General features: G+C 37.9%; 1 protein-coding gene and 1 pseudogene across 6 annotated transcripts in view; both read right to left on the bottom strand.

Moving 5' to 3' along the window:
• The window catches only part of CCDC141 (coiled-coil domain containing 141), a 239919-nt gene that overhangs the window by 42537 nt on the left and 171147 nt on the right, over positions 1 to 26235 (bottom strand). For all 6 annotated transcript variants that reach the window (XM_006151644.3, XM_027773111.1, XM_027773114.1 and 3 more), the window contains 8 exons: positions 24230 to 24371; positions 22390 to 22509; positions 18021 to 18212; positions 11070 to 11249; positions 5616 to 5795; positions 4393 to 4518; positions 1667 to 1855; positions 619 to 798 (listed from right to left, as the gene is read on the bottom strand). In XM_006151644.3, the coding sequence (XP_006151706.1) occupies positions 619 to 798; positions 1667 to 1855; positions 4393 to 4518; positions 5616 to 5795; positions 11070 to 11249; positions 18021 to 18212; positions 22390 to 22509; positions 24230 to 24371 (1309 nt within the window). The remainder of the gene's footprint in view (positions 1 to 618; positions 799 to 1666; positions 1856 to 4392; positions 4519 to 5615; positions 5796 to 11069; positions 11250 to 18020; positions 18213 to 22389; positions 22510 to 24229; positions 24372 to 26235) is intronic.
• Positions 21801 to 22359, bottom strand: LOC102478310 (succinate dehydrogenase assembly factor 4, mitochondrial pseudogene; annotated as a pseudogene).

The following is a 26235-nucleotide window of genomic DNA, read 5'->3' as shown; positions in this document are numbered from 1 at the left end:
CCTCCTCCGCCATTCTCCTCTCGGCCCCTTGGGCACACATGCACATGCTCCCGCCGTGAATTTAAGTCACCGGGTCCGAGACTTGGACAGTGGTCAACTACATGGGAGTTCAGCGACATAACCATTATGCTAACTGCTGGTCCCAGCTCAATGTACTTTTCAAGCTAATGGAATTCAAACCATGGTAGGCTATGTGGGACCAGGCTCCCTTAATCATTAGGCCAGGGTGTCAGAGTATCTTTAAGTTTTTGTGTTTTTTTAGTTTTTCTTTTTTTTTTCTTTTATTTTTTTATTAAATTTTTTTTCATTTCATTTTCTTCCATACATTCAATCACATTATTATTTGTCTTACAAACTGGATATTTCAACAGGTGAACATTTCTCCCTAGTACTGTTGATAAAACTATGAAATATCTTCAATAGATAATACCACACCTCTTTGTGCCATATCTTTAAGTTTTTAAATTTTATTATAGCTGGTAGAAACTCTCTACAGATTATCCCAATAGTTCAACATACTTTAAAATTTAACATATACTAAACATTTTGCTTTCTTTTGTCTTATAGCCAAAACCTCAGCTAGAATTAGAATACACAATGGTGTTCTAGGGTGCTTACAGGCCGCTGCACTGAAGAGATGATATCCACTCCTAGGGAAAGGGCCAGTGTACAGAGACGATTTATGTGTGCCTGCTTTTCTTGAGAGCGGCTGAGGTAAATCTGGATACCCTGAGCATCACCCAGTTCCTCTGGCTCCTCCGTAAACTCCATTTCTCTGGATTTGATGAGACGTCCCAGCTAGAATTTCAGGCATTGACAATTAATATGGATTTCTCCTGAAGATAGTTTTTTTTTTTTTTTAAGGCTATTTTCTATAACATATCTTACTAGGTGGTTGAAATGTCACCAAGCCCATTCATAATTATTACTGTTATATTCAAATACAGGTAACAATGTTGCAAAACCAATAGGGTGAAATGGAGCAGCTAACATTGTCAGCTCTATTCAAGATGGAAATTCTTTTCAGTCATAGCCTGAAATCTTAGTAAGAGATAGGCCTATGACCTGAATACATTCAGAGCTTACTTAAAAAGGATAGCAGTACATTTCCATTTTGTGGTAACAGAGGATAATAATTATACCATTTATATATAAAAAAAGCAACCCACAAATAAATGATTAATAGGCAGTTCATGATGTAGGTACTTGAGAGACAAAAAATATTGAAGCTGGTTCCTGACCTCAAAAGAGTTTACACTTTGAGGGAGGGGAAAAACAGCAACAACAACAACCAAACAAATCTATTTATCAAAAAGTAACAGTTACAATGCTAAAAATGCCAGATTGTGGAAAAAACAAGGAGAGCTCTGGATATTTAGAAGTGAGACAAATCACTCCGAGCAGAGATTGTTGGAAGGGGGTAGGGTTGAGACGACAGACCAGAGAAAGACCTGCTGGGTAACAACAGCCCGAGAGTCGAGGTGTGGGCATAGGGATGTCTGCGCCATCTCTGAGAGACAGAGGAGCTCAGCTCGGCTGGAACATAAGGCATGATGGGGCAAAGCGAGAGATAAATTAGGGGCCAGATTGTGTAAGCGTCTAATACCAGCATAAGCAACTGGCTTTTAAATAGCAGGCTCTTTCAAGCATCCATTGTAAGTTTTACCTCCTCCCTGACTTGGTAGAATTGGACTGTCTTGTATAGGATATCCTCATAATCTTGAATTCTCTCTTTCTGCTTTTGATGGAGAAAAAGAAGGTCTTTCAGTTGTTGAGACTTCTCTTTCACAGAGGCTCCTTTGCTGCTTAATTCTTCTGATTCTTTAATAATATACTGAACCTCATCATTCAGTTGCTAAAACATTGAAGGCAATGAAAGAAATCCAACTTTTAGAAATCTTACTTTAACTGACAATATGGAGATTTAAATCATGAATCATTCTCTCAGTTTTCAATAAATACTTACTATGAGCCTTCTCCATTCCCAAAATCTGGGCATTGCACATGATGTTGGGGAAATATTGTTCCATCCTCATCTCAGAAATTTTATATATATGTATATATAATATTTAATTATATATCATAAGTAAATATTTTTATGAATTATAAACAATAATATAATATATTACATTTATAATATATAATTAATACATGTTATAGTATAATACATTATATATATTGTAATATAATATATTTATATATGTAATACATTTATATATGAGAAATGAAAAAAGTGTTTTTCAGAGCCAGATGGCGAAATGCAAAGTCACATATTTCTGGGGCAAATATTCCAGTAATCTGTTAAGTAAATGTATTTTAGGTATTTTATGAAGCTGCATGATCATTTCTGGACTTTAATACAGCCCCTAATCATGTGGTATGGTAAAGACACCAAGAGAAGATGAGTGGAAAACCATATCAGGAAATTACTTGTGCTTTGTGATAAAAGAAGAATCAGAAAGAACCATCAGCTGAACTGTACCGCACAGTAGCTAATGCTGTGCAAAACAGTCCTCCCATAATCCACAAATAGCCGCCACATATAAGGAGGCACAAGCTGCATTTCCTCTGAGCCAGCACTGCTCAGGTACCCTTACAGGAATCCAAATTTTGCGACAGAACTTGCAAATGGTGGATACTACTGTAATTTCAGGAATGGCTGTTATACCAAAGGAAAAAATAATGAAGATAATTTAGGCTAAGGAGGTAATTTTTAGAAGAGTGTCTTAAGAGGGTCTTCAAGTTCAAATCAAGGATGTGGGCATCAACTCTAAGCACATCACAGTGACAGAACTAAATAAACTTGGCAATTTTTTTCGATTTGGAGGAACTTCCTACCCACATACGTGCACACAAATATAAGCAAGCATACAACACAGGGTAGAGCAAGAACCCAAGAGGGTGTGTCAGAGAACCTAGTACAGGCTAGCCACGTCCACGAGAATTGCACAGGAGTTTGCTGTGGGTCGCAATGGCGTGTGAGCGTGGACATGTGCTTGCAGTGATCAAGGTTACCTTCCACATCAGTTGTGTCTTAAAGGAAACTACTATTCCACAAGAATCTTTAATTTTATGATTCTGGCATTCTTCAAAGCTAACATATGAAGTAGTGACAGTTGGAAACATAAGTATCTTAATTTTACAGCAAAGAAAAAGAATTCAGGCTAGAGGACAATGTGACTAGAAACCATTTCTGGCAGCTGTATCCAGCTTAGGAGAGGCAAGAGATAGGGGAACACAGAATGTGTCAACAGCCTGTGGCCAAGAACATGACTCATGGTTTTTTCTCTCATATCCTGAGGACTTTCTGAGAGGGCGAACGGAGAATACAGCACAGTTCCTAGGATGGGGGTAGCAGCCTGGGGTGCCAATGGGAAGGGACAGTAACATCACAGTGGTGAATATCAGAGATGAGGACCATAGAACCTCTGGAGTAAAGGCTGCCCATCCTTGTTTCTGAGATGTCTCTCTATCTCTCTGTCTCTCTCTTTTTTTGTTTTAATGTGAGAGTACATGTGCTCACTATAGAGAAATTGAGAGGCAGAGAAAGGGAGAGGGGAAAGGAGAGAGAGAATGTACCCCCAATGGGGCATGTTCACGCTGCAATTCCTTCTCCTCCCTTCCCCCATCCTATCAGGATTTGGTGCATCAGAGATATGCACCTGGTATATTTTTCAAGCTGCCAAGTCCAGGTCTCAAGCTGAAGCCAGCTCTGTGGGACCTGGCACCCTTAATCATCAAGCCATGGGATGGGGCCCCAAATTGTCTCAAGTCAAAACGTATCTATACTTCTTGTGAAAATAATTACAGTGATTACATGGCAAATACAGTAATAATTTAATTAATAATGCAAATTAAAATGATCTGGGTAAAAATATTGGGTCTTCATGAAAGTCATGATGCATTTTTGCATAGAAAAATAAATCATGCCTTTTTCAATGACCTAATATATTTAAAACACTTTGTGCATTATCAAATACAAAAGAGTGCACAAAAACTATAAAAACAAAAAAGGCTTCATGGTGGACTTTTAGACTAATAGTGCTTTTGTATAAAACACAGAAATCCACGAGTCTGTTACAATTTATTAGGTAAGTGGCCAACAGGTGGCGTGATGGTTAAGACACTAGACTCACAAGGCTGGCGGATTAAAGTACTGGACCTAGCAGCTTGAGAATCAAGCCACGTGTGTACATGTGTGCCTAAAATCCCAGGAAGAGAATGGAGAAGGGATTGTGGCATGCCCATTCCCCCAAAAGAGGGTGATTTCTCACTTTTCCTCTCACTGTCTCTCTCTTGCATGTGCCCTATGACAAATAATAATAATTACGTAAACTGCAACCAGTTTTTAATTTTTTTTCATTCACCCAAATCCATTAATCCATTCTTTACCTGGAATTGAGGCTTCATTTCATTCCATTTTTTTTGTAGCTCTAAAATGGTCTGGAGGCTCCCTCCAAGGTCAAGTACAGACACAGGCATTAGTACCTCTTGAAGAAGTTTTGAGTTGTGAGTAGTCTGGAATAAACTTTGGATAGTTAGGCATATCTTTACTTTGACACTCACAGCAATATGTGATGAGTTTTCTAATAGATTGTCATCAAACTTTCAGTTCTCATGAAAACACAAACAACATCAAGAAAGCTTATGGTCGCAAGCCACCAAAGAATAAAAGTATAGGCCCTTGGTTTCTGTAACCTTATTTTTGTGTGTGGCAAAATATTGATAATTGGGTCCAACGGGTGGAGTAGTGGTTATGTTGCTAAACTCCCACATGGTCAACCTTGGTTAGAGTCACGGACCCGATGACTTGAAACACACTCCTGGCATGTTTGTATGTATGCCCAGGATCCCAGGAGGTGAATGGAGGAGACAGAGTTGCAGCATGGCCATCCCCATGAGGAGGGATTTCTTGCTTTCCTTCTCACTATCTTTCTCTCTGTCTGGTGAGTGAGCGCATGCTCCCTAACGCAAAAACCTCTACCCCCCCCACACACAAAAAAATGATAATGAAATTCACCATTCTTTTTTTTTTTTTTTAGGTTTTTGTGACAGAGAATGTACACTGTAGAGAGAGACAGAGAAGGAAAGTGAGAAATCACCTTCCAAAGGAGGATGGCCATGTGGCAATCCCTTCTCCTCCATTCTTCACTTGAGATTTTTGGGAACGCACAAGTGCCTGGGATATGTTTCAAGCCGTTGGGGCCAGGACTCAAATCACAAAGTCAGCCATATGGGATTCACGCCAGCTGCTGGCCCTGTTCTTACCATTTTTAAGTACACAGTCCAATGGCATTAACACATTCACTTTGTGAAGCAACTGTCACCAATGTCCATCTGCAGAATTTTTCATTATTCCAAACAGAAATTATACACCTGTTGACTCTATTCCATCTCCCCCTCCCTTCCTTCAACCCCTGGTATCCTCTATTCTGCTTTCTGTCTCTATGAGTTTGACTACGGTTGCCCCATGAAGTAGAATCACACAATATTTATCCTTTTGTGTCCGGCATATCTCACTAGCTTAAAGTTTTCAAGATTCATTCATGTTGCAGTATGTATCAGAATTTTGTTCCTTTTTCTGGCTGAATAGCATTCTGTGCCTGTCTCCTTACCTTTTTAAGTCTCTCTTTGAATGCTGCCCACTGTTGTCTCACGGGCTTGTTTCCAGTGGCTTTAAGTTGCCATGCCAGCCGAAGGCAACTAAGTTCTTCCCTTTCAGCCTTCTGGTTTTCCAGAGTGTTCTCCATAATGAGCATTTCATTTTTCACATTTAGTATCTCGTTCTCTTTTGCCTGTTAAAGTAATAATTCATATAATGGCATTCCTCTCCTAAGGTATATAATTTTTTTGCATACAACTATTTTAGGAAACAAACACTTTTCTCGCAGCCAAAGCAGAGCATAGCTCTGACACCCTGAATTCCTCGTGTAGAGGGACAGCTGGACTCTGAGAACCCATAGTCATTATCAGGTCCTGAGCTCCTTAAGATTCAAGTGGAATTTGAGTTTCCACCTATGGTCTAGTTATTTACTGGAATTTGAAGGCTGATTTAATGAGTACTGGGATATAGAAATTTTTAAGTAAGAAAATTTTAATACATAATTTTTGCATTTTATTTGAACACACTCATTTGAATATGTCAAAATCTCGTATTAGGGGACTGATTATTCTAGGCCTCATTTTTAAAAAATCCCATTGTATATATTATAATTGTTTTAAATTGCCCTTGCAGTTCCCCAAGTTCCTCCATTTTGTGTGAACTGAAATGTGTATCTCTATATTTGTAACTCTGCTGTGCTCCAAAAGTATTATATCTACATTCAAATACTCCACTTTCTAACTTTCTTATGTTCTGGCTAATGTCCTTTAACTACTGCTTTTTTTTTTGAAGATGGGGGAGATTTTTGCCTTAGAGTGTATGTGCTCACCTGAAAGAGACAGAGATGGTGAGAGGAAAAGGGAGAAATTACCCCCACCCCGGGATGATGGCCACTCCGCAATCCCCTCTTCATTCTCTTCCTGAGATCTTGGGCATGTATGCACATGTGTACGGTGTGATTGTTAAGCCACCAGGTCCAGGCTCCAAACCATGGTTGGCCATGTAGTGTCTTAAACGCCACACCACCTGCTGGCCTTCTGTATAAATATATTTTTTTAATGCAGAAAAATATTTGTTTGGCAAACAATTCGGTGTGTGTGTGTGTGTTTAATTTGCTAGAGAGCACATGTGCTTGCTCAAGGGAGAGAGAAGGAAAAAGTGAGAAACACTGCTGTCCTCTCACCCTCGGGGGATGGCCCCACCACAATCCCTTCTCCATTCTTCCTTTCAGGAATTTGGACACACACAAATACACTGTGTATTTTCAGGACTTGAATCATGTATTCAGTCATGTGGGATCTCTGTCTTAGTCACCATGCCATGAGCTGACTCGAAACAATTTTTTATGTTGATGGTTAGCCTCTTTATGTTAATGATTAGCCTTTTCCCATAAATTCCCATATTTCTAATAGGTTTCTACCATCATAGTCTTAGTTAGATATCTAAAAGTCAAGGGATGGTTTAGGTTGTAGCTAGAAAGAGAGTGCCATAAATGCCTAAAAGGGTATTTCAGATACAGGACACATTATATGTTCATTATTTTAAATGATGCTGATATTGTACAAATATTTTTAATATTATTTTAGACACTACAAAATTACTATTAATGATATATATGTGTGTATATATATATATATATATATAAACTTACAGATTCTAAATGAAAATTTTCCCCATGAATTTAGAGATCTAGTAACAAAGTGATATATTCTGTAATTATGAGTACAAAGATGCAATATATTATGAAAGATATTAGAAAATTACAGTAAGACCCACTCCAAATTATATTTGGTACCTGTGCTATAAATAAAGCTAAGGTATAATGCACATATTATTCATGTGTTGTTATCTTTCAGATAGTATAAACTATAAATGTTATAAATTTAGCATAAACTCAGAAATTGCAGCTATCGATGACTACTACTACCAGAAGGGTAAGGTGGTCTCGGCAAGGTCTACAAAAGGGAGGCTGAGAGAAGGATTTGCTGTCTAGCTAGCAGGAGTGAAGAAAGCGATATGCATTTGGCAGACTTAAGCATTTTGGCTTCTCCTAACATGAAATAATTTGCCTGAGGTCTTGTTAGTAAACACAGTCCTCATTTTACTTCTGCACAGGACGTGGAAAGTTTTGCCATCAGTCAGTTTAAATGGGCCATTAAATTAGCCATTTTCTATTTAGATGTGTGCACAAAGAATGGCCTTCTTCAGCCTTGCTTTCCAGGTACCTTAATAACAGGGAGGCAGTATCCCAGACAGCATGCTTGGTATTCATCCCTATAAATTGCTGGCTTTTCATTAAGATGTCTGTAAGAATTCTGGTCTGAATCAATTTCTCTGATCTTGATTATTTTTAGATGAACTGAAAAGTCTTCACTTTTAATCTTGAATATATGAGCCACAGCACCCCAGTCAAGACCAGAACATTCAGCTGAATATGCCAACTGGGAATCTTCCTTCTTACCAACCAACTGGCTACCGCATTTCAACAATAATGTTTGCTTTAAAACCTAAAGGTCCCCAAAATATAAAGAGAATCAAAACTATGTTTTGTTGACAGTGTTTTGCCACAGTGGTAACACAACCCTCTGTAAGGGTGATCCACACTGGAAGGTTCTGAACTCATGCCCAGACTTCTCCTTCACCACGTGGAACATGCACAGGCTCTTGGCCCAGGACTGGTGATGCTGGGGATGGATCATGGTGTGAAGATCCTAATGAGGGTGCCTCTCTCTCTTTCTCACTCAGGGAAGAAAAAAAATGAAATCAAACTTTACAAAATATGTTTTACTTACTTTGCTGACAATTTCGTATCTCAGAATGTCACTCAATCAATAAAACTAACTTTTATGTGGACTTCAATTTTTATCCATGAGGAGGAACTTTTATCACACGGCAGGGGTAAAAATCCTTGGTTTAAAATAATCATGTGTATGATATCAAGATAAAAGACTATCCAGGCATAGTAGTAAAATGCACACTATTCTGAAAACTCTAAATGATCATTTGGGTATTATGATAATACATGGGAGTCTAGAAATAGATACAGAGTATGATTTGATATGAGTTTCTGTTGCATACTTTAAAACATAAAAATCTGGGAACCAGCAGTTAGCGTAATGGCCACGTCGCTGGACTCCCACGTAGTTGACTGCAGTTTGCATCCCGGACCCGGTGGCTTAAAACTCACACCGGGCACATGTGCGTGTGTGCCCAAGAACCCAAGAGGAGAATGGAGATGGGATTGCGGCATGGCCATCCCCCTTGGGGGTGATTTCTTGCTTTCTGTCTCTGTCTCTCTCTGTCTGTCTGGCAAGCGCACGCGCCCTATAGGGAAAACCTCTCCAAAACACACACACACACACACACATAAAAATGTGACTGTACTATCTTAAATATTCAAAGTAAGTAATGAAAAACTACAGGATAGGATAGAGTAGCCCACGGCAGAGTAGTGCTGCTGTTTAGAACAACCAGAAAAGCTGGAGAAAAAGAAGAAAGCATGTATTAGAAGGCGGCAGAGGGCTGCTGTGACGAGATCCAGACAGGCTAAAGTTCCAGAGAGGTAAGATCCTGGCAGTGATGAGCTCGCCCATCACCACTTTTACACCAGGAGCAATTCCCAATTCTGTGCTCTGACAGGCCATTGGGAACTAACAATCGAGGCTTTCCAAAAACAGGGACACATAGAGCTTTGGGCAGACAATTTGGAGGGCTTCAAGCACACAGGTGATCTTCTAAGGACACTGACTAAAAAATTGAGTTTGTACAGAACAATCAATTTTTTAAAGAGGTTTTTGCTTTAGGGCACATGTACTCGCTGGAGAGAGAGAGAGACAGAGACAGTGAGAGGGAAAGTGAGAACTCACTCCCATTAGATAATTACAGGTCTCATCAATAAAAAATAATGCCCATCTTATTGTACGCTGTGGTGCACTCATATTTCACTTTTGGTTACATTGCATGAGTGATTTTGATAACCCTCACAGCATCCTGGGAATGGGTGGTTGGATGGAGAGAGACCATGTAATAGCTACCACATAAATGGTAAAAAGGATATGTACACGTTTCACTGCAGAAAAGCAACTGTTTTAAAGTGGGGAAAACTTTCACTAGCTAGAGAAACTAAACATGAGTCCTTTTTCTGTCCTGATATAACAAAAGAGGGTTAGAACCACATACAAAGACAGATTTATTTAAAATTTTGAATTATTTTCTACAGTTCAGCCATGGCAGCATTCTATTAATGTGTCCCATACGTAGGAACCACATGAGAAGCCTGGGATTGATCCCTGATCCAAACTAAAGGTGGGTGCAGTGTGTCTGTAATCCCAGCAAGCCTGGAGGTTGAGGCATGACCGTGAATTTGAAGTTGGCCTTGAACATAGCAAAACGCTGTCTTAATAAAAACACTGGGTGTGATGTATGACTGTGGTCTCAGCTCATCTTCAAAACAAATTTTGGAGGGCCAGTAGCTGGTGTAGTGGTTAAGGTGCTGGATTCCTACATGGCCAGCCATGGTTTAAGTCCCGGACTCAGCAGTTTCAACTCATGATACACATGTTTGTGTACGTGCCCAAAAATCCCAGGAGGAGAATAGAGAAGAAGGGATTGTGATGAGACCATCCCCTTGAGGGGTGATTTCTTCCTTCCCTTCTCACTGTCTCTCTCTGTCTCTCTGATGAGTGCATGGGCCCTACGGCCCAAAAACCTTACAACATTTTTTTTCTAGCCACCATTATTTTCCAACAATTAAATGAGAAGTTACATTATTAAGATGCTTGAGATATTGAAGGAGAGGTTGTATTAACCATCTTTTAAGAATTCTATAGAGAACTTTATATGGGCCAGAGGTGTATGCAAGGATCTTAGAAAATTTTACAAATGTAGACCAGTAGGTGCTAGATTCTCACATCATTGACCACAGTTTGCATCCTGAACTTGGTGGCTTGAAAATCACGATAAATAAGCAGATAAAGAAAAAACAATAATAATAAAAAGAATATTTTGCATATGTAACTCAAGATAACTAAAATTTAGGGTTCATTTTTAAATGCAATTTGAGTTTCATTATGAAAAGTTCTGCTATAATAATAAATTCTTTGAAATCACGATTCATCCCAGAAGTTGTCTTTAGCCATTGGAAGTTTTTTAAGAACTTCACCATATGCTCTCAACATCTATCAGAACTTTTGGGTGGATTTCTGAAGCATCTATGTAATAAGAACAATGTTGCCTTTGGATCATAGTCAGTCTTTCTTCTTCATAATTATGTTATAAACTAAGAAGGGCTCTAGGACCAGGTAAGCATAGGAACATTGGGCTTCAGGAATGACTTGACTGAGTGAAGCTAAAAAGACTACCTGAGCCAGCATTGTGGATTATAGACAGCTGAGCTCTTGAATTTATGATTTTTGACTTTAATAAGTAATCCCTGCAGATGGAGGAACTCACTTAATGTCATTCTCACCATATTTATTAAATTAAGGTGCTCAATCCCTAGGTCTTGGGTTAAAAAACTCTTCTTTAAAAATAGCTGCCACCGCTTCTCATCTGAGTCAGGCCAATCTTTGACTTTAGCATCCTCCTCTTTCTTCTGAGAGATTTCAGTTTGATAAAATTCCTTTAGGCTCTGACACTGTTCCTTTACCTACAAAAAGAGAATGTAAAAAGAGAATGTAAATACATATACATACATACATATATATATATATATATATAATATATATATATATATATATATAAAATTTAAATAATTACCTTATTTAACTTTATTTCTTTATTTTCATTTGACCAAAGAGAGAAAGACTGAGAAAGAGAGAAGGAAAGTGAGAAAGCAAGCCACCAGGTCTGAGACTTGAACCATGGTTGACCATGTGGGAATCCAGCACCCACCACACCACCTGCTGGCCCCTCAAATAGTTTTTAAGAAAAAAAGAACACTAGGGGCCAGACACTGAGCGATGGTTAAGGTTACTGGATCCCACATGGCAGACCATGCTGTTTGAGTCCCAGACCTGCAAGCTTGAAAAATATGCCATGTGCATGTGTATGCATGTCCCAAATCCAAAAAGGAGGGAGGGATGAAGGAGAGGGGATTGTAGTGTGTGACCCTTTCCCACGGAGGCGGGGCGTTTTCTCACTTTCTCTTTCTCTCTCTGTGTTTCTGGCAAGCACACATGCCTTCTAATAAACTAAAAAAATAAATTAAAAAAAAAGAAAGAGAAACACTAGATTATATAAAAGCTATATTATAATACATAAAAATTAACTTGAAACTATTAATATATCTTCAGAACTCTTCAACTAATTATTGAATATTGTCAATTTACTGAAAAGACAAGAAAATCTACTTAGATTGTTGACAAACAGGACTACCACTGGATCTTAAATTGAGCTGACAGCTTTATTACCCATAAGAACTACTTATTGTAGCCAAAATCATATTTGTGTCTTGCAATCTGAGGTAATTTATGTCAAAGACTAGTATGATTCTATTTAAAGCTTGGTTTTATAGTTATATATGTGTGTGTGTGTGTGTGTGTGTGTATAGAGAGAGAGAGAGAGAAGAGAGAGAACACAAATAAGAAAGAAATCTAAGCCAGCGAAAGATTATTAATAACTAGCAAGTCCCAATTTAGTTTCAATCAGCGATAAACTAGAGTAAAAGTACAAATAATTACTAACATTATGCATAAGGATTAATATTAAACTGCTTCCATGAGTTAATCTTATTAGGACACATTTTGCCTCCCTAGAATTATATTTTCTCATTTGTGAACCAATGTAAGCAGTACTGGATTACTTTAACTCACTCTTCTTGAGCGGAGTTTACAGAAAATCAAATGTGTCTGTAGAACTATAGATTAAGGTGTAATTAGGTCAAGTAGGAAGAATAGATTATTTAACACATGTTTTCATGCATTTTGAATAACACTTAATGGCCGATAGCACACGACTCAAAGTTCGTAGCTACCGAAGGCAATCTAAACTGGGTAAGAAATTCCAGGCAAGTGTTAGAAACTGTATTTTAAGGATGCTAACATCCTTCTTAATTAAATGAACTTAATGGGAAAGCCTGCAAATGGCTCTTAGAAAGAGTTGTCCCCTCATTTCCATATTCCATTTAGACATGCCTCAAAGTTTTGCTGATACGTGTTCCTTCAGCTTAGCTCAGATTGGTCTTCCCTCAGTTTTCTTCTATGAATTCTTCATGAACTAGTTAAAATGCTACCTTCTCCATGTAGCCTTCAAGAATCCCTAGTAAGAATTAATCATTTATTTCCCTGAATACCCAAAGATAGTTCTGGGAGAAAAAGAACTACCCACTCCTGCGTATCCATTTCTATTCCCTCTTACCCTTGACAGTTCCTCAAGACATAGTCAAATGTCACTTCCTTTGGGAAGCTCTTTGATATTTACTCTACGTAGAGCTTTGGTCTCTCCTTGGTGTGCTCGTAACATTGTGTGCACACTTGTCCCTGTGTTATAATAATTTGCTTATGACTCAGAGTCAGTACACAATCTTCTGTGCTTCTGTGGGGTCATGTACTTTAGGCTGGGTGTCAATGTGATGGGCAATTGTGTGCAGTTCTCCGAATGCGAACTTTAATTCATTTTCCTTTCCTGTGACTCAAAAAGTCTCTTTGAAGGCAAACAAGAATTAGGTCATTATAAGAATTCCCTTGAATCTGCACTAGTTTTTTGTTTTCTTTTAAATTTCCTCCATGGGAAAGAGAGAGAAAGCAAGTGAGACGAAGAGAGAGACAAGCATGCCAAGATCTACCCCCAGGCTCAGCCTGCCAGGATCATGGCCGTGCCTGTGCCCAGTACCTACAGGGAGACCTCAGTAAGTGATCCTGGGACCTTCCCGTGTGGCCTCAAGTGCTGTGGAGCACTGTGTTGCCACTGCACCACCATGGCTAGCCTGCAACTAGTCTATTTTTCAGGTAAATTAATTATTTTTCCCCCTATGGAAAGGAAGAAAAAGTGAAGGAAGAATTACAAAAGGTAAAGTGAACAGGAAGAAGACAATGTTATAAAGTTAGGTAGAAGATGATGAGGGTCTCTAATGAGGGGGTAGTGGTGCAAATGGAGAAGAGCAGTTCAATAATCTTTCAGGCTGGCTCAAAAGAGAGACTCAGGACAAATTGGACTTTGAAATAGGAAAAACAAAAGAAAGAGGACTGGGATTTAAACTTTACAGTCCACTAGCTGCTTGATCTTGCATGTCTCTATACCTTCTCAGAGCCTTAGTTTCTTTCATTTGTAAGATATGGGGATAAGAGTGACTGAAGTACGAAGGTGTTTATAAGGATTAAATGAAATCAGGAGTGGAAAGCAGGTGGTATGGTGGTTAAGGCACTGGAAGAAATCAGGAGTGGCCAGCAGGTGGTATGGTGGTTAAGGCACTGGATTCCCACATTGCCAACTGTGGTTTGAGTTTCAGACCTGGTGGCTTGAAAGTCATGCCAGGATTCTAGCTGTTCCCTCTCGCTATCTCTCTCAGTGAGTGCACACACCCTTTAACAAATCTTAATAAGTAAAAAAATAAAGGATACTCATTAGCTTAAAAATAAACAAATAAATAAAATCAGGAATGAAACGTATAGTGCCCGGTACAAAATGAATGCTTACTGAGAAAGCTATTGGAAAAGATATTTACGTGTCTACATAAGACTATTGAAAGAATGATCGAGTAGTTAACCCAATGCCAAGATACAGGGGGGGAAGCATGTTTGAAGAAAAGGTAGCAGTTGTGTTTTGTTAAGTTTGAGGAGCTTACAGGATACATATATATATTTCCCTAAATATATATATATCGGGAAAAGTCATTTTGTATGTTATAATGATGCACAGTGATTAAATGTAAAAAATATAATAATAATAATGAAATACAAGTACATAAATAATAATTTTAAAAGGATACATATATACACAGATATATTATTTATATAATATATGCATAATGTGTGTGTATGTGTGTGTGTGTGTGTTTATGTCTATGTTTGTGTGTGTGTGTCATTGGAAGTCCAGGTCTGGAGCTCAGGAGAGTTGAGGATGAGGAACACTTTTGAGTTATTACTCTATTGAAACCATAGGTAGGAACGTAAGTATTGTGAAAAATGTGATACAGTGTTCTAAAAGAGAGAGCACAGGCAAGAACTTTGTGACTCTCCATACTTTGGAAATAAACAGAAAAAAAAAGAAAAAAGAAAGAAGTTAGGAAAAAGGAGAGGAACAGATAAAGAAGTAGACAGAATGATTCCATTTATATCCAAAAAAAGGACTGTATACAGACAGAAAGCATGTGAGTGCTTGCTTGAGGCTAAGGATAGGAACCAAGATTGACTAAAAACGTGCACCAAACCCTTCTTAATATGATGGACACATACTTAAACTGAGATGCTCTGATGCTTACATGCTCTATAAATATACCAAAAGGCACCGAATAATAAAATAGGTGAATTTTGTACTATGTAAATTACACCACAATAATTTTTTTTAAAGAAGTCTGGGACCAGCAGGTGGCATAGTGGTTAAGGGCACTGGACTCCCATGTGACCAAGGTTCAAGTACTGTACCTGGAAGCTTGGTTTCTTACTCTCTCTCTCTCTCTCTTAATTACTCTGTCCCTCCATGGTCAAATTAAAATAAATAAAGTTAAATAATCCTTTTTGCAGAACTTTAAAAAATGTCAAAGAAGGTGAAAGTGGGTAACCAGGTTAAATAATGCTACAGAGATATTAAGCAGGATGAAGACTGAAACACCATTTTATTTGTCAAACAGTAGGTAGTTTACATGAATATTTTCAATGGAGTAAAGAGATGACAAATGATAAGAGTTAAAAAAAGAGTACACAGAATTGGGGTGTGATGAGGACTAAGAACGGTGAGCAAACAGAAGGAAGCAATGTTATCGTCTCACTCTGAGTCCTCATGTGTAAAGAAGGAAAATGACAGAATGGTAGCCTTGCTTAGAACAAGAATATATGGGGGACCAACAGTTAGCATAATGGCTATGTTGCTGGACTCCCACACAGTCGATCACGGTTCGCGTTCTGGACCCTGTGGCTTAAACTGATGCCGGGTGCGTGTGCATGCGTGCCCAAGATCCCAAGAGGAGAATGGAAGAGAAGGGATTGCAGCGTGACCACCCCCACTGGGGGGGGGGTGATTTCTCGCTTTCTGTCTCTCTGTCTCTCTCTGTCTGTCTGGCGAGCGCACGCGCCCTATAGCAAAAACAAAACAAAACAAAACAAAACAAAACAAACAAACAAAAAACTTCTCAAAAAAAAAAATAGAACAAGACTATTTGGACCTAAGTGTATACCAAAAGGAAAGAAGAAAAGAAAAAAGGCAAATTTTTAAAAGTAAAGGATGGTTTCTGAAGGTAGATTCTAAAAGATCTAGAAGTTTAAGAAAGGGGCTGAATATTGATTTGTGGTGGACCCGAGTATGGTCACTTTATTAGAGCCAGTGGAGTTTGAGTGAATCTGTCAATGTTCTCACTGTTTTTCAGTGACATACAAGGTAAAGACGTTGGTTGAGATTTAAGGATGGAAACTAGGGTAAGATGCTTGGGAACTGCTACAGAATGGAGTTAGCTAAGGAGCATGGGGACTCAGAAGAGTGCCAGTCTACACAATTGTATAATTTTCTGCAGGAGCACCTGGAAGCTTGGAAAGGGAAGCTGAGTAAACAGAGTGCTGGACTGATCTACTATTGGGAGTTGGCAGCGTTAGTTAGGGTAGAGGGCAGGGAGTGGAGGGGATGGAGACTGGAATGGAAATGAGTAACCATGAGCTGCTGAGGAAAAAAGTCAGAGGGGGCAACATGTAACAGATGAGGAGCATTTCCAAGATTAGAGGAATAGAAGGCACTGCCAGAGAGGAAAAAAACAGATTAGGGAAAGTAGGAAGGCTGCATGGATACACAGTGCTTCTGAGGTGTTTGCAAAGCTAAGACTCTAGCCTTAGAGAGGCAACTTGCCCTCAAGGCCAGAGTAGGCCATGGAAGTGGATGCTTAACTGGAAGCCAAGAAGACATATTTTTGGCAATGTAGATGTAGAAGGCAAGCACCTGTTTAGAGCTCCTCTGCCATTTCAAACCTGAATAAAAATACTTCCCAATCCTCATCAGTTGTAAGACCTCTGCCAAACCATGAGATTTCAGGGCCAAGAACAAAGAAGAGTAAAAATGACAAGCAGTTAATATGTAGAAAAGGAAGCAGTGGTTACCTGAGATTTCCAGGGACTAGACTCCAGAGCGGTAAGAACTTTGAATATCATAAACCAGATCAGAGGATGTGTGTTGACAGGATAGTGTTGTGGCGGGGCAGGGAGTGAGGGCATTAGAAGGACAGAGGTGAGAAAATGGAAATTGAACACACTATTTAACTTGGGTTGCCTTTAGTCTTGCTGGAACTTGCTGGCTCTTCCTCCCACTAAGCCAGCATGAATCTCCTTGAATAGGAGAGTGATCTGCATTCACATGTAGTACACTGGGACAAGGGATGAATGAGAGGGGAACTCAACACTTTTCCATTACTAAAGAGGCCATCTTCAAGAAACTGGGGCCAGCTATGGATACAGGGTAGTGCAGTGTGGAGGCCATATGGAAGATTGGGGTTTGGATCCCAGGTTGACTTATACACTTTGATCCACATGATATGATCCTGGCTGATTGAAAGGCTTTGTGGTGATGGAGTGGAAGGTGGTGGTGGTTGAGGGGGAAGTATGCAGCATGAGACACTATTCAGGGGGCTTGTCTCTCTCAAAGAAAGAAAAGGAAAAAAGGAAAGGAAAGGAAAGGAAAGGAAAGGAAAGGAAAGGAAAGGAAAGGAAAGGAAAAGAAAGGAAAGGAAAGAAAGGGAAGGAGTCAGGGAGGGAGGAAAAGAAAGAAACTGGGTCTTTGAGTAATGGAATCCTGTTGTCACAGAGGGAATACCAGAGATTATCTAGTATAACCCTGTCAAAATAAGGCCTCACAAGCTCTAAGAGGTAATTTGCTAAAAGTCACATAATTCAACCCAGTAGCCTGCAATTTCCGTTTGTGTATATTTTAAAGGAACCACATGAATTGCTTAGGTATTCAAAAAGATCCATGACTTAGAAAATGACTGGCTTTGCTCTATGCTTAGTTGAGGATATTATAAATATGAGTGTTCCAAAACAACAACCTTGATGATTTGTGCACAGATCTACACATTCACATTTGTATTTAAAAAAACAAACAAACAAACAAAAAACTTACTTATTCAACCTTCATATGGTGCCTTGAACAAAAAAGGACCTGTAATTGAGTACATGCACTGGGGTAGAGCACATGAAACTATCCAGGACAGAGCTTATCTCCCCATAGAAAGCAGAAAATGAGCAGAGGCCACCTTTCTGAAGAAGGTCAGGACACAGTATTGTACCTCCTCTGATGACTTCAGAAATGCCACGTAACTTTGCAGGATCCGTGACCTGGAGTCGATGCTTTGATCAAGTATGTTTAATTCTATTTGTAGCCATTTAGCTTTAGAAGAAAGCAATGCAACTTCATCAGGTTCAGATTCATTTTCCTCTGTCATGATTTTCGTAGCTGTTTCTAATTCATGGGATATCTCCTATGAAAACAAAGCACAGGAGGTCAGAAGCTGACAGGGGAATCATGAACACTCACACTTCATTACCTTCTGCACATCCACCTATAATGATTGCTAATTGAACTGATACCAAGAATCTCCTCAATAAAAGAAAGGCATAACTTCCAAACTTTTAAAAAAAGGCACTTTTAAATGAAAATCATCTTGAATTATTCTTTGGCTATATCAACTGTACTTCTCATTTATAGTATTTTATTTTCTGTGTCACCAATAGAAAAAGTATCGCTTGGCATAAAAACTTGTAAAACAACACTGTAGAAGTCTTTTAAATAATTTAAACAAAGTAATTATACATGAGAATTGCTTTATGAAATTAACAATAGCTCTTGCAAATATTTAAACTAATTTTGTGCATAAGAGATGGTAAATTTACTAAACTTGTTCATTTGTTTTTAATTTACAAAAAAATGACATCAATTATGCAGTCATTTAAATACCTACCTAGAGGGCTGTTAAGCGTCTGTAGAGGAAATGTTACATATCAGGGCTAAACAACCGAAAGCGTCAGTGAATTTGACTTGCCTAAGAATGTACTCTTATGTTGTCCATTGAGTGCAGTGAGCTCTAGCCACTGGTTAAAAGGACAAGTCTTGTAAGGCATTACATATGTAATTGCCATAGAAAGAGCCATGCACATTTCATGTGAGACTAAACTAGGAATAAAGCATAAACAAAGCAAAAAAGCTTCATTTCCATTTGCAGCAAGGAGGAATTACTTCCCTCCTTGTGTTTAATATGTCTCCCAAGTAGTCCACTGCATGAGGTAACTTTAATTCACAAACCCTCCTTCATGATCTTACTTTGGGAAAGACAGGAGTGGGAAATTTCTCTCCAGAAAATCTTCTCCTCATTCTAAGATTTTTTTTTTAAATTAGGAAATTAAATCGAATTCAGAAATATGTTTTATTTTAAGCCCTTTTTAAATTATAATTTTATATTAACATATATTAGTTGCACCTATTTCTGGTGTGGTCTGGTTTTTGTTCCCATTTTTTATTTTTTAAAGAATTATTTATTTAATTTTATTATTCATTCAATCGTTTTCATTTGACCAGAGAAAGACAGACACACAGAGAGAAGAATGGTGAGAAAGCAATCCACAAGGTCTGGTACTCCAACCATGGTTGGCCATGTGGGAGCACCCAATGCCTTAACCAGCATGTCACCTGCTGGCACAGGTCTGGTTTTTAGATACATGTATACATGCAATGTGTAATGATCAAATCAGGGAACTAAATATATCCACTGTCTCACATATTTATCTTTACTTTGTGAACATTCAAAATCTTCTCTTCTAGCTATATTGAAGTATACATTAAATTGTCACCACCTATAGTTATTCTACTGTGCTATGGTGCTCTAGAACACATTTCACGTATATATTTGTTCTTTTGTTAACCAAGTTCTCCCTATACCCCTCAACCTTCTCCCCTTTCTTTTAGTATCCACCACTTGACTCTCCACCTATTTGTTGTAAAATAAAATTATTGAGAACATGTGATAATTGTATTTCAGTGCTTGGTCTATTTCCCAAAGCATTATTTTCTTGAGAGAGAACCATGTTGTCTCAAATGATAGTTTTGCATACTTTTTATAGCTGAATAATATTCTATTGTGTATATACATTTTTAAAAATCCATTCATCAGTTTTGGGGAATTTAGAGTAATTCCATGTCTTACCTACTGTGAATATTGCTGCAATAAACATGGGAATGCAAACTGATTCAACAAACTGATTTTTCCATGGGATATATACCCAGTAACAGGATTACCAGATCAGAAGATAGTGCTTATTTGTAGTTCCACAAGTGACCTCCATACTCTTTTCCACAATGACTGTACTAATTTACATTCCCACCAGCAGTGCACCAGAGTTTCTTTCTTTAAAATCTCATCAACATTGTTATTCTTTGGGATTTTTAAATTTATTTATTTTTACAATGGCCATTCTAATTACAATGAGTTGATCTCTCATTGTGATTTGGATTTGTCATTTCCCGGATGATTAGTGATGCTGTGCATTTTTCCATGTACTTACTTGTTGCACTTTAATGAATTAAAAAAATGCTTTTACTGGTGCTTCAGTAAATGTTTGTAGGCACATTGTCTGCTAAGAAAGCTCTTCTACTGAGAAGTAGAGTGACAGACTATCTTAGTCTATGAGTATATTGTTAACTGAACTATGTGAGACAGTGATTTATAAAAAATAGAGGCTTATTTGACTTACAGTTCTGATGACTAGAAAGTCCAAGTGCATGGAGCCAGCATCTGTGGTCTATATCACAACATGGTCAACAGAAGCAGAAATATCAACAGGCGTGTGCAGAAAAAGAGACTTCTTTTTCTGGAAGGCAGGAAGAGGCATCTTCCTACCTTCTCACAACCTACTGTCATGAGAACTAACCCCTTCTTCCAAGAGCTAGAACTCACCCCATACTGCAGGATGGCATTAATCCATTTCTGAGGGTGATGCCTCCATGAGATAAACACTGCTTACTATGCCTAGTAGACCTCATCTCTTAAGGTACCTGTCCTCCAATGCATTCACTTTTGGAGGAACAAAGCATTATTGAAACTATAAGACAGAGCTTTTCTTGCTAACCTGAGTAAGCCAGGTAAAGGCACTTGACTCTTTCCTAAACCCTGCTGGAGCAGACAGAGACTTCAGTACAAGTTCGAAGTGGCTAGCAGGAATCTTTGAACCCTGGTCCCTAGGAGGGAACTGAAAAAAGGTGCAGGGTGGTGGGGTGGAGCACTTTCTTTCTCTGAATGTTGGGTGTGCAAACATGGTTGTGGTTTTATTTGCCTTTCAGAATTTTGCAATAATGTATGTTGTTTTGGTCATTTCTTTTGTAACTTGCTCTACCAGAAAATCACATAGTCATTGAGTACCATTCACCCTGCCATCTCTGATAACCCAAAAAATTGTCTGCTTTGATGCAGACAATCATGATATACACCTCTCAGTCAAGGAAAAGGAACTAAATGTGTATCTTTTTTTCACTAAAAAATAATTTTATTTGCATCACTGAAAAGTGAAGGAATAAAGGTGTGCAGCTCTAATCATAAATTACATACCCCAGTGGATTTAAGTTTAAGCTAATCTGTGCCAATATGGATATATTTTGCTTTTCATAATTTATAGCAATATATATTTTTTGAGAGGTTTTTTTTTTTTTTTTGAGAGGCTATAGCGTGTGTGATTGCCAGAAAGACAGAGAGAGACAGAGAGACAGAAAGCAAGAAATTATCCCCCAGGGGGGATAGCCACCCGCAATCCCTTCTCCATTCTTCTCTTGGGATCTTGGGCATGCATGCACATGCGCCCAGACTGAGTTTAAGCCACCAGGTCCGGACACGAACCAAGGTCAGCTACATGGAGGTTCAGTGACATAACCATTACGCTAACTCCTGGTCCCCAAGCAGTATATTTTCTTTCAAAGCCATCATGTGCATATTTCAGGCACATTATAGAAATTAGATGACTTAAAGAATATAAAGAAAAAAATAACACAGATGCACATATTCAGGAAATGATTATGATATGATTTAAAAATCCATACAGCGTCCTTTTCGTTCCCAATTTCATATCATGTAGTTTCTGGGCCCCTGGGTCCACCTTTTTCTTTGGTGACTGGATTAACGTCATCTGGAAATTTTTCTAGTGGTTCTTTCTCTAAATTGGAATCTTCCAGTGTATCAAAACGACCTGGTAACTTTGGTTTCTTAAGGGATTGTTTTTGACAGGCTCAGGGTTTCTTTCTTGAGAAGAACTTGTTTTCCTCAAAGAATGACACAGGAGGTGGGATCTTGCTGCTCTCCTAGCCCTGGCTGGGATGCAGCCAAACAGCCAACGAGCCCAGACCCAATCATGATGCTGACTGCTGCAGCATCTGCAGAGTTGGCGCGTAGCCCAAATGAGTATTTAATACTGTGCTATGATGTTGAGTCTCCGTGAGTGCAAATGCCCTAATAAATGCACATATAAATCAAAATAATTAAAAAATATATATGTTTTTAAATAATTATTTGCTACATATCAATTTATAGTCCTCAGGGAGCAAAGTTTAAGCTTTATAGTTTTAGAATAAAAACATTACAAAATCATAGCTATAATAATAATTATAATTGTAATTACCTTAGCTTGGATACCTAGTTCCAGATATTTAGCCAAAATCTTCTCTGAGTCAGAAAGGCTAGAATTGACATCCACTGCATTGGAAAGTACCGCACTGATTTTCTGAATTGACGTTTCCACCTTTTGGAATTAAGGCATATATTGCAGTCTTAGTAGTATGTATTTGCCTACATGTATGCACATATGTAAGGAAGATAAATATTACTCTATATATTCCCATTATACTTAAAATATAGAATGTAAATGATCATCTAAGAATAATTTTAGATATTTCAGAGTTTTATATTTAAATTAATAACGCTGCTCTTTGTATGAGATAATATAGTGACCCATCAGTGGAGGGCATATGTTTAAAATATATTTTTTTTAATTAATAGCAATGAGATATGAGCAGTCGTTCACATCCTCTAAGAAGTTATCATTTGTTACATACAAAGGATAATGCACTTGCTAATACAATGGCAGAGTTGAATTTATCTGTAAGTTGAATGGGACCCAATTTATAGGCACATTTTGAAGTCCAAGTACAGAGCATAGGTATTAGATCAACCTTTAGACTGTTATATGTAGGTTTGGAGGGGTTTGGAGGAATGACAAACATTGTACATGTGATAGTAAAACACAGGGACATATTTAAGTTATTTAATTGGTGAGCTTGGGCCTAAGAGTTGCTCTTCAGTACACATGAATCACTAAATAAAGACCCTTAAACAATTCTGGTCTCTTCAAGATACTTCCCTCAACCTCATGCTCTAATTACAATCTGTACTCCTCAGGGTCAAATTTGCCTTGCATTTACAATAAGACAAATAGTAGTAACAGCTGAGTTCTTACTGTGCATTCTACCGCCATCAAATTAGCTTGAGTCTCAAGCTCTAGGGAATGTAGCACCTAGTTGCCACCATATTTGGACTCTCCCTGGACCCAGGCATCAGAACAAGGTTCAGATCCCCAAGATTCTGGATTAATAACAAGTGGGGAAGTAATTTAAATAGAGACATTGTTATTTAATGTCATCTCTGCCAAAGTCAACTAATTCTACTCTATGTAAATTCAGGTATGTAAATCCATTGTATTGAATAGAAGCATCACTGTAAATCTGAGACCCAGCTTGAAGAGCAAGGTTCATTAGTATTAATGTCATTGACCCAGCTTGTAGAGCAAGGTTCATTAGTATTAAAGTCATAGTACTAGTTTTTGCTATATGTCTCACCTATGAGTAGATTACACTTAGTTGAACTGTAGCGCCCTCATTTTATTTCTCCTTTGGAAACAGGAACTAAAACTCCCCATATCAAGTCATTGTACTGATTCTGTAGAGAAGATTTTCACAAATATTCTTGGATGCAGGCAATCAATCATGTCCCTTACCCTGGTCCAGTTCAATAAAGTATAATAATAGCAATTAATTCCTGGAAAAGCCTAAAACTCACAGTTTTTGGTGTCTCTCTCTCTTTATCTACTTCCAGTCTTCTTACTGAATGGTATCATGTTAACCAAAACCTGTGCCTGTTAGAACCATACTGAGAACCAAATGAAGTACCTTTCCACTGTATAAAAGTTCCAGTTAACACAACCCTGTGTGCAAAGCAAGGACTGTCTTTGTAATTGTATGCTCAGGCCTGAGGGAGCAGATAAGATTAGAAGCCTATTTTTGACTACCTAGGGCAGTGGTGATTGGTGAACAATAGTGAATTATAACTCTGTTTCATTCAATAATAGGATCTAATGTGAAACACAAGCCAAGAGAGAGACATCCCTATCCTCCCACCACACCTGCAGTTGCCAAAGCTTCTATTATCATCAAGTTAGAAGTTTAAGTATCATTTTCTGAAACTACCTTCCTCAGGTAACCTTCCACTGAAGCTGTTAGTTGCTGTTTCTTAAAAGCGAACTCCTTGTGCGCTGAACACTGTTTGGTCAGATGATCCACTCGTCTCTGAATGCATCCCATCATGTCATAGACGCCAGTTACTCGAGCACTGAATAAAACAAGCCACTGTTAGTTCACTCTACCACAATATGGAAACCCCTAGAACAAGCAACATTTGAAATTGGAGCTGCTCTTCCGTGTTAGATGTTGCGCTGGTCAACGTTTTAGGATAACAGAAATTAAATAGTTATCCTGGTAGGGCAGAGAGCAGAAACGAATTATATAGCCTTGTTCTAAGTCAGTCATTCCTGAGGGAGAAGATGAGTTACAGTTTTGCAGCCAGGTCTAATCTACTTATCTAAAGAAAGTTTACTTTTTAATATTTCTCTAAGATATTTTGAGAACCTTATGGCAAAAGGCACAGTATGTTTACCAAGAGTTTCCCGAGGGTGTTATTTAAAAGCTTCATTTATCTAAAGATGTTCTTTGAATAGAAATGTGAATCAGCCAATTAACAAAGCATTTACTAAACCAATTGGGTAAAATATTTATCTAACACTGAGGTCCTTTTCTGGTGATTATGAATGCTCAAGGCTGTATTCATTAGATGAAAACCAACAAGGCTTTCACCAACAAATAGGAATCAAATATACGTGTTCATAAAAAAGAAACCAAATCTCACATTATCATTTTTACCTGTGCTGACCTCATGGGGGAAAAAAAATTGACATAAAAGCTTATAAACTCAAAATGTCTTTAAATCAATGAATGGGCTTTGAGTTGGATCCAGTTATTATTAGTCAAAAAATGTCTTAAGTTGGAATATTCACTTCGTAAGCTAAATAATGTGACTGAATGTATAAAAGAACAAGAAATTTAAAAAAAAATGAAAAAAAGTTTCCTAACCAGTTTCAAGTAAGGCAAGCTAGCAAAGCAAGAAAATGAATAAACCCTGTTGATGGAATGAATATGTTTTAACTTTTCAACTCACTCCTAAGACAGAACCTATCCTTTTATTTTTTTAAATTTAATTTAATTTATTTATTTACATTCATTCACTGTACTTAATTACAGCATACAAAATGAGATTTTCCGTCCAGAGTACACTGTATATTGTCTCAACCAAGCACATCAACATACATATTATCATCAACAAATAATGTTTCATTTCCTGTTTCCTGTATATTTTGCTTTTATTCTCATCCTTGATTCCCTATCTTTCACCCTCTGCCATCTCCCCCCCTCTTTCCCCACTGTCTCTGGTATTTATGGTTGCTTTCTATGTCTTCTCCCCCACATTTTATTGATTCACTAAAAATCTTAATTAATCTAAGTATTTTCAATAACAAGTGCAGCTGATATATACATATCCATGAACACAAGTCTGACTTTAGGCATAAACCTCAGTGAGTAGAATGAACATACCATAAAGTAGCACCTAGCTTGGGCTATATAGCTTACTGCAGTCATCAAATAGCTATTTTTAATGCATTTTTTTTTAATTTCAAGAAAAAACATTTTTGTGTTTTTTGAAACTTTTTAAAATTAATTAATTTTCATTAATTCCCTAAGCATTGTCACAACATACAAATTTTATTTCCCATCCAGAATATACTGCATAGTGGCTTAGTCATGCATGTTACTGTCAATAATTTTCCATTTCTAGTTTCTAACACTCTGCCCTCTTCTCACACTATCTCTGGTGTCTACAGGTGTCTTATATTCTTTTTCCTCCCACATTTTATTGATCACACAATTTCTTAAATAATCTAACTACTTTCAAAATCAAGTTCAGCTGATAATTTCAAGAAAAGCAGATTTGAAATGCTAAGGAACTTTGCTTAAAACTTAAAGCCTGGAAACAGGTTAGGATTCTGTTCAAATAGTAGGTACATGAACCTATCGACAGCTCAAGATAGGAAAAAAAACCTTTTTCCTTTTTTTTTTTTTTTGGAGAGATTTTCACTATAGGG

The sequence above is a fragment of the Tupaia chinensis genome, unplaced genomic scaffold, assembly GCF_000334495.1.
Source record: "Tupaia chinensis unplaced genomic scaffold, TupChi_1.0 Scaffold000322_1, whole genome shotgun sequence".
Taxonomy (NCBI): domain Eukaryota; kingdom Metazoa; phylum Chordata; class Mammalia; order Scandentia; family Tupaiidae; genus Tupaia; species Tupaia belangeri.
The sequence above is the reverse complement of the archived record's forward strand: the minus strand, read 5'-3'. Positions and strand labels throughout refer to the sequence as shown.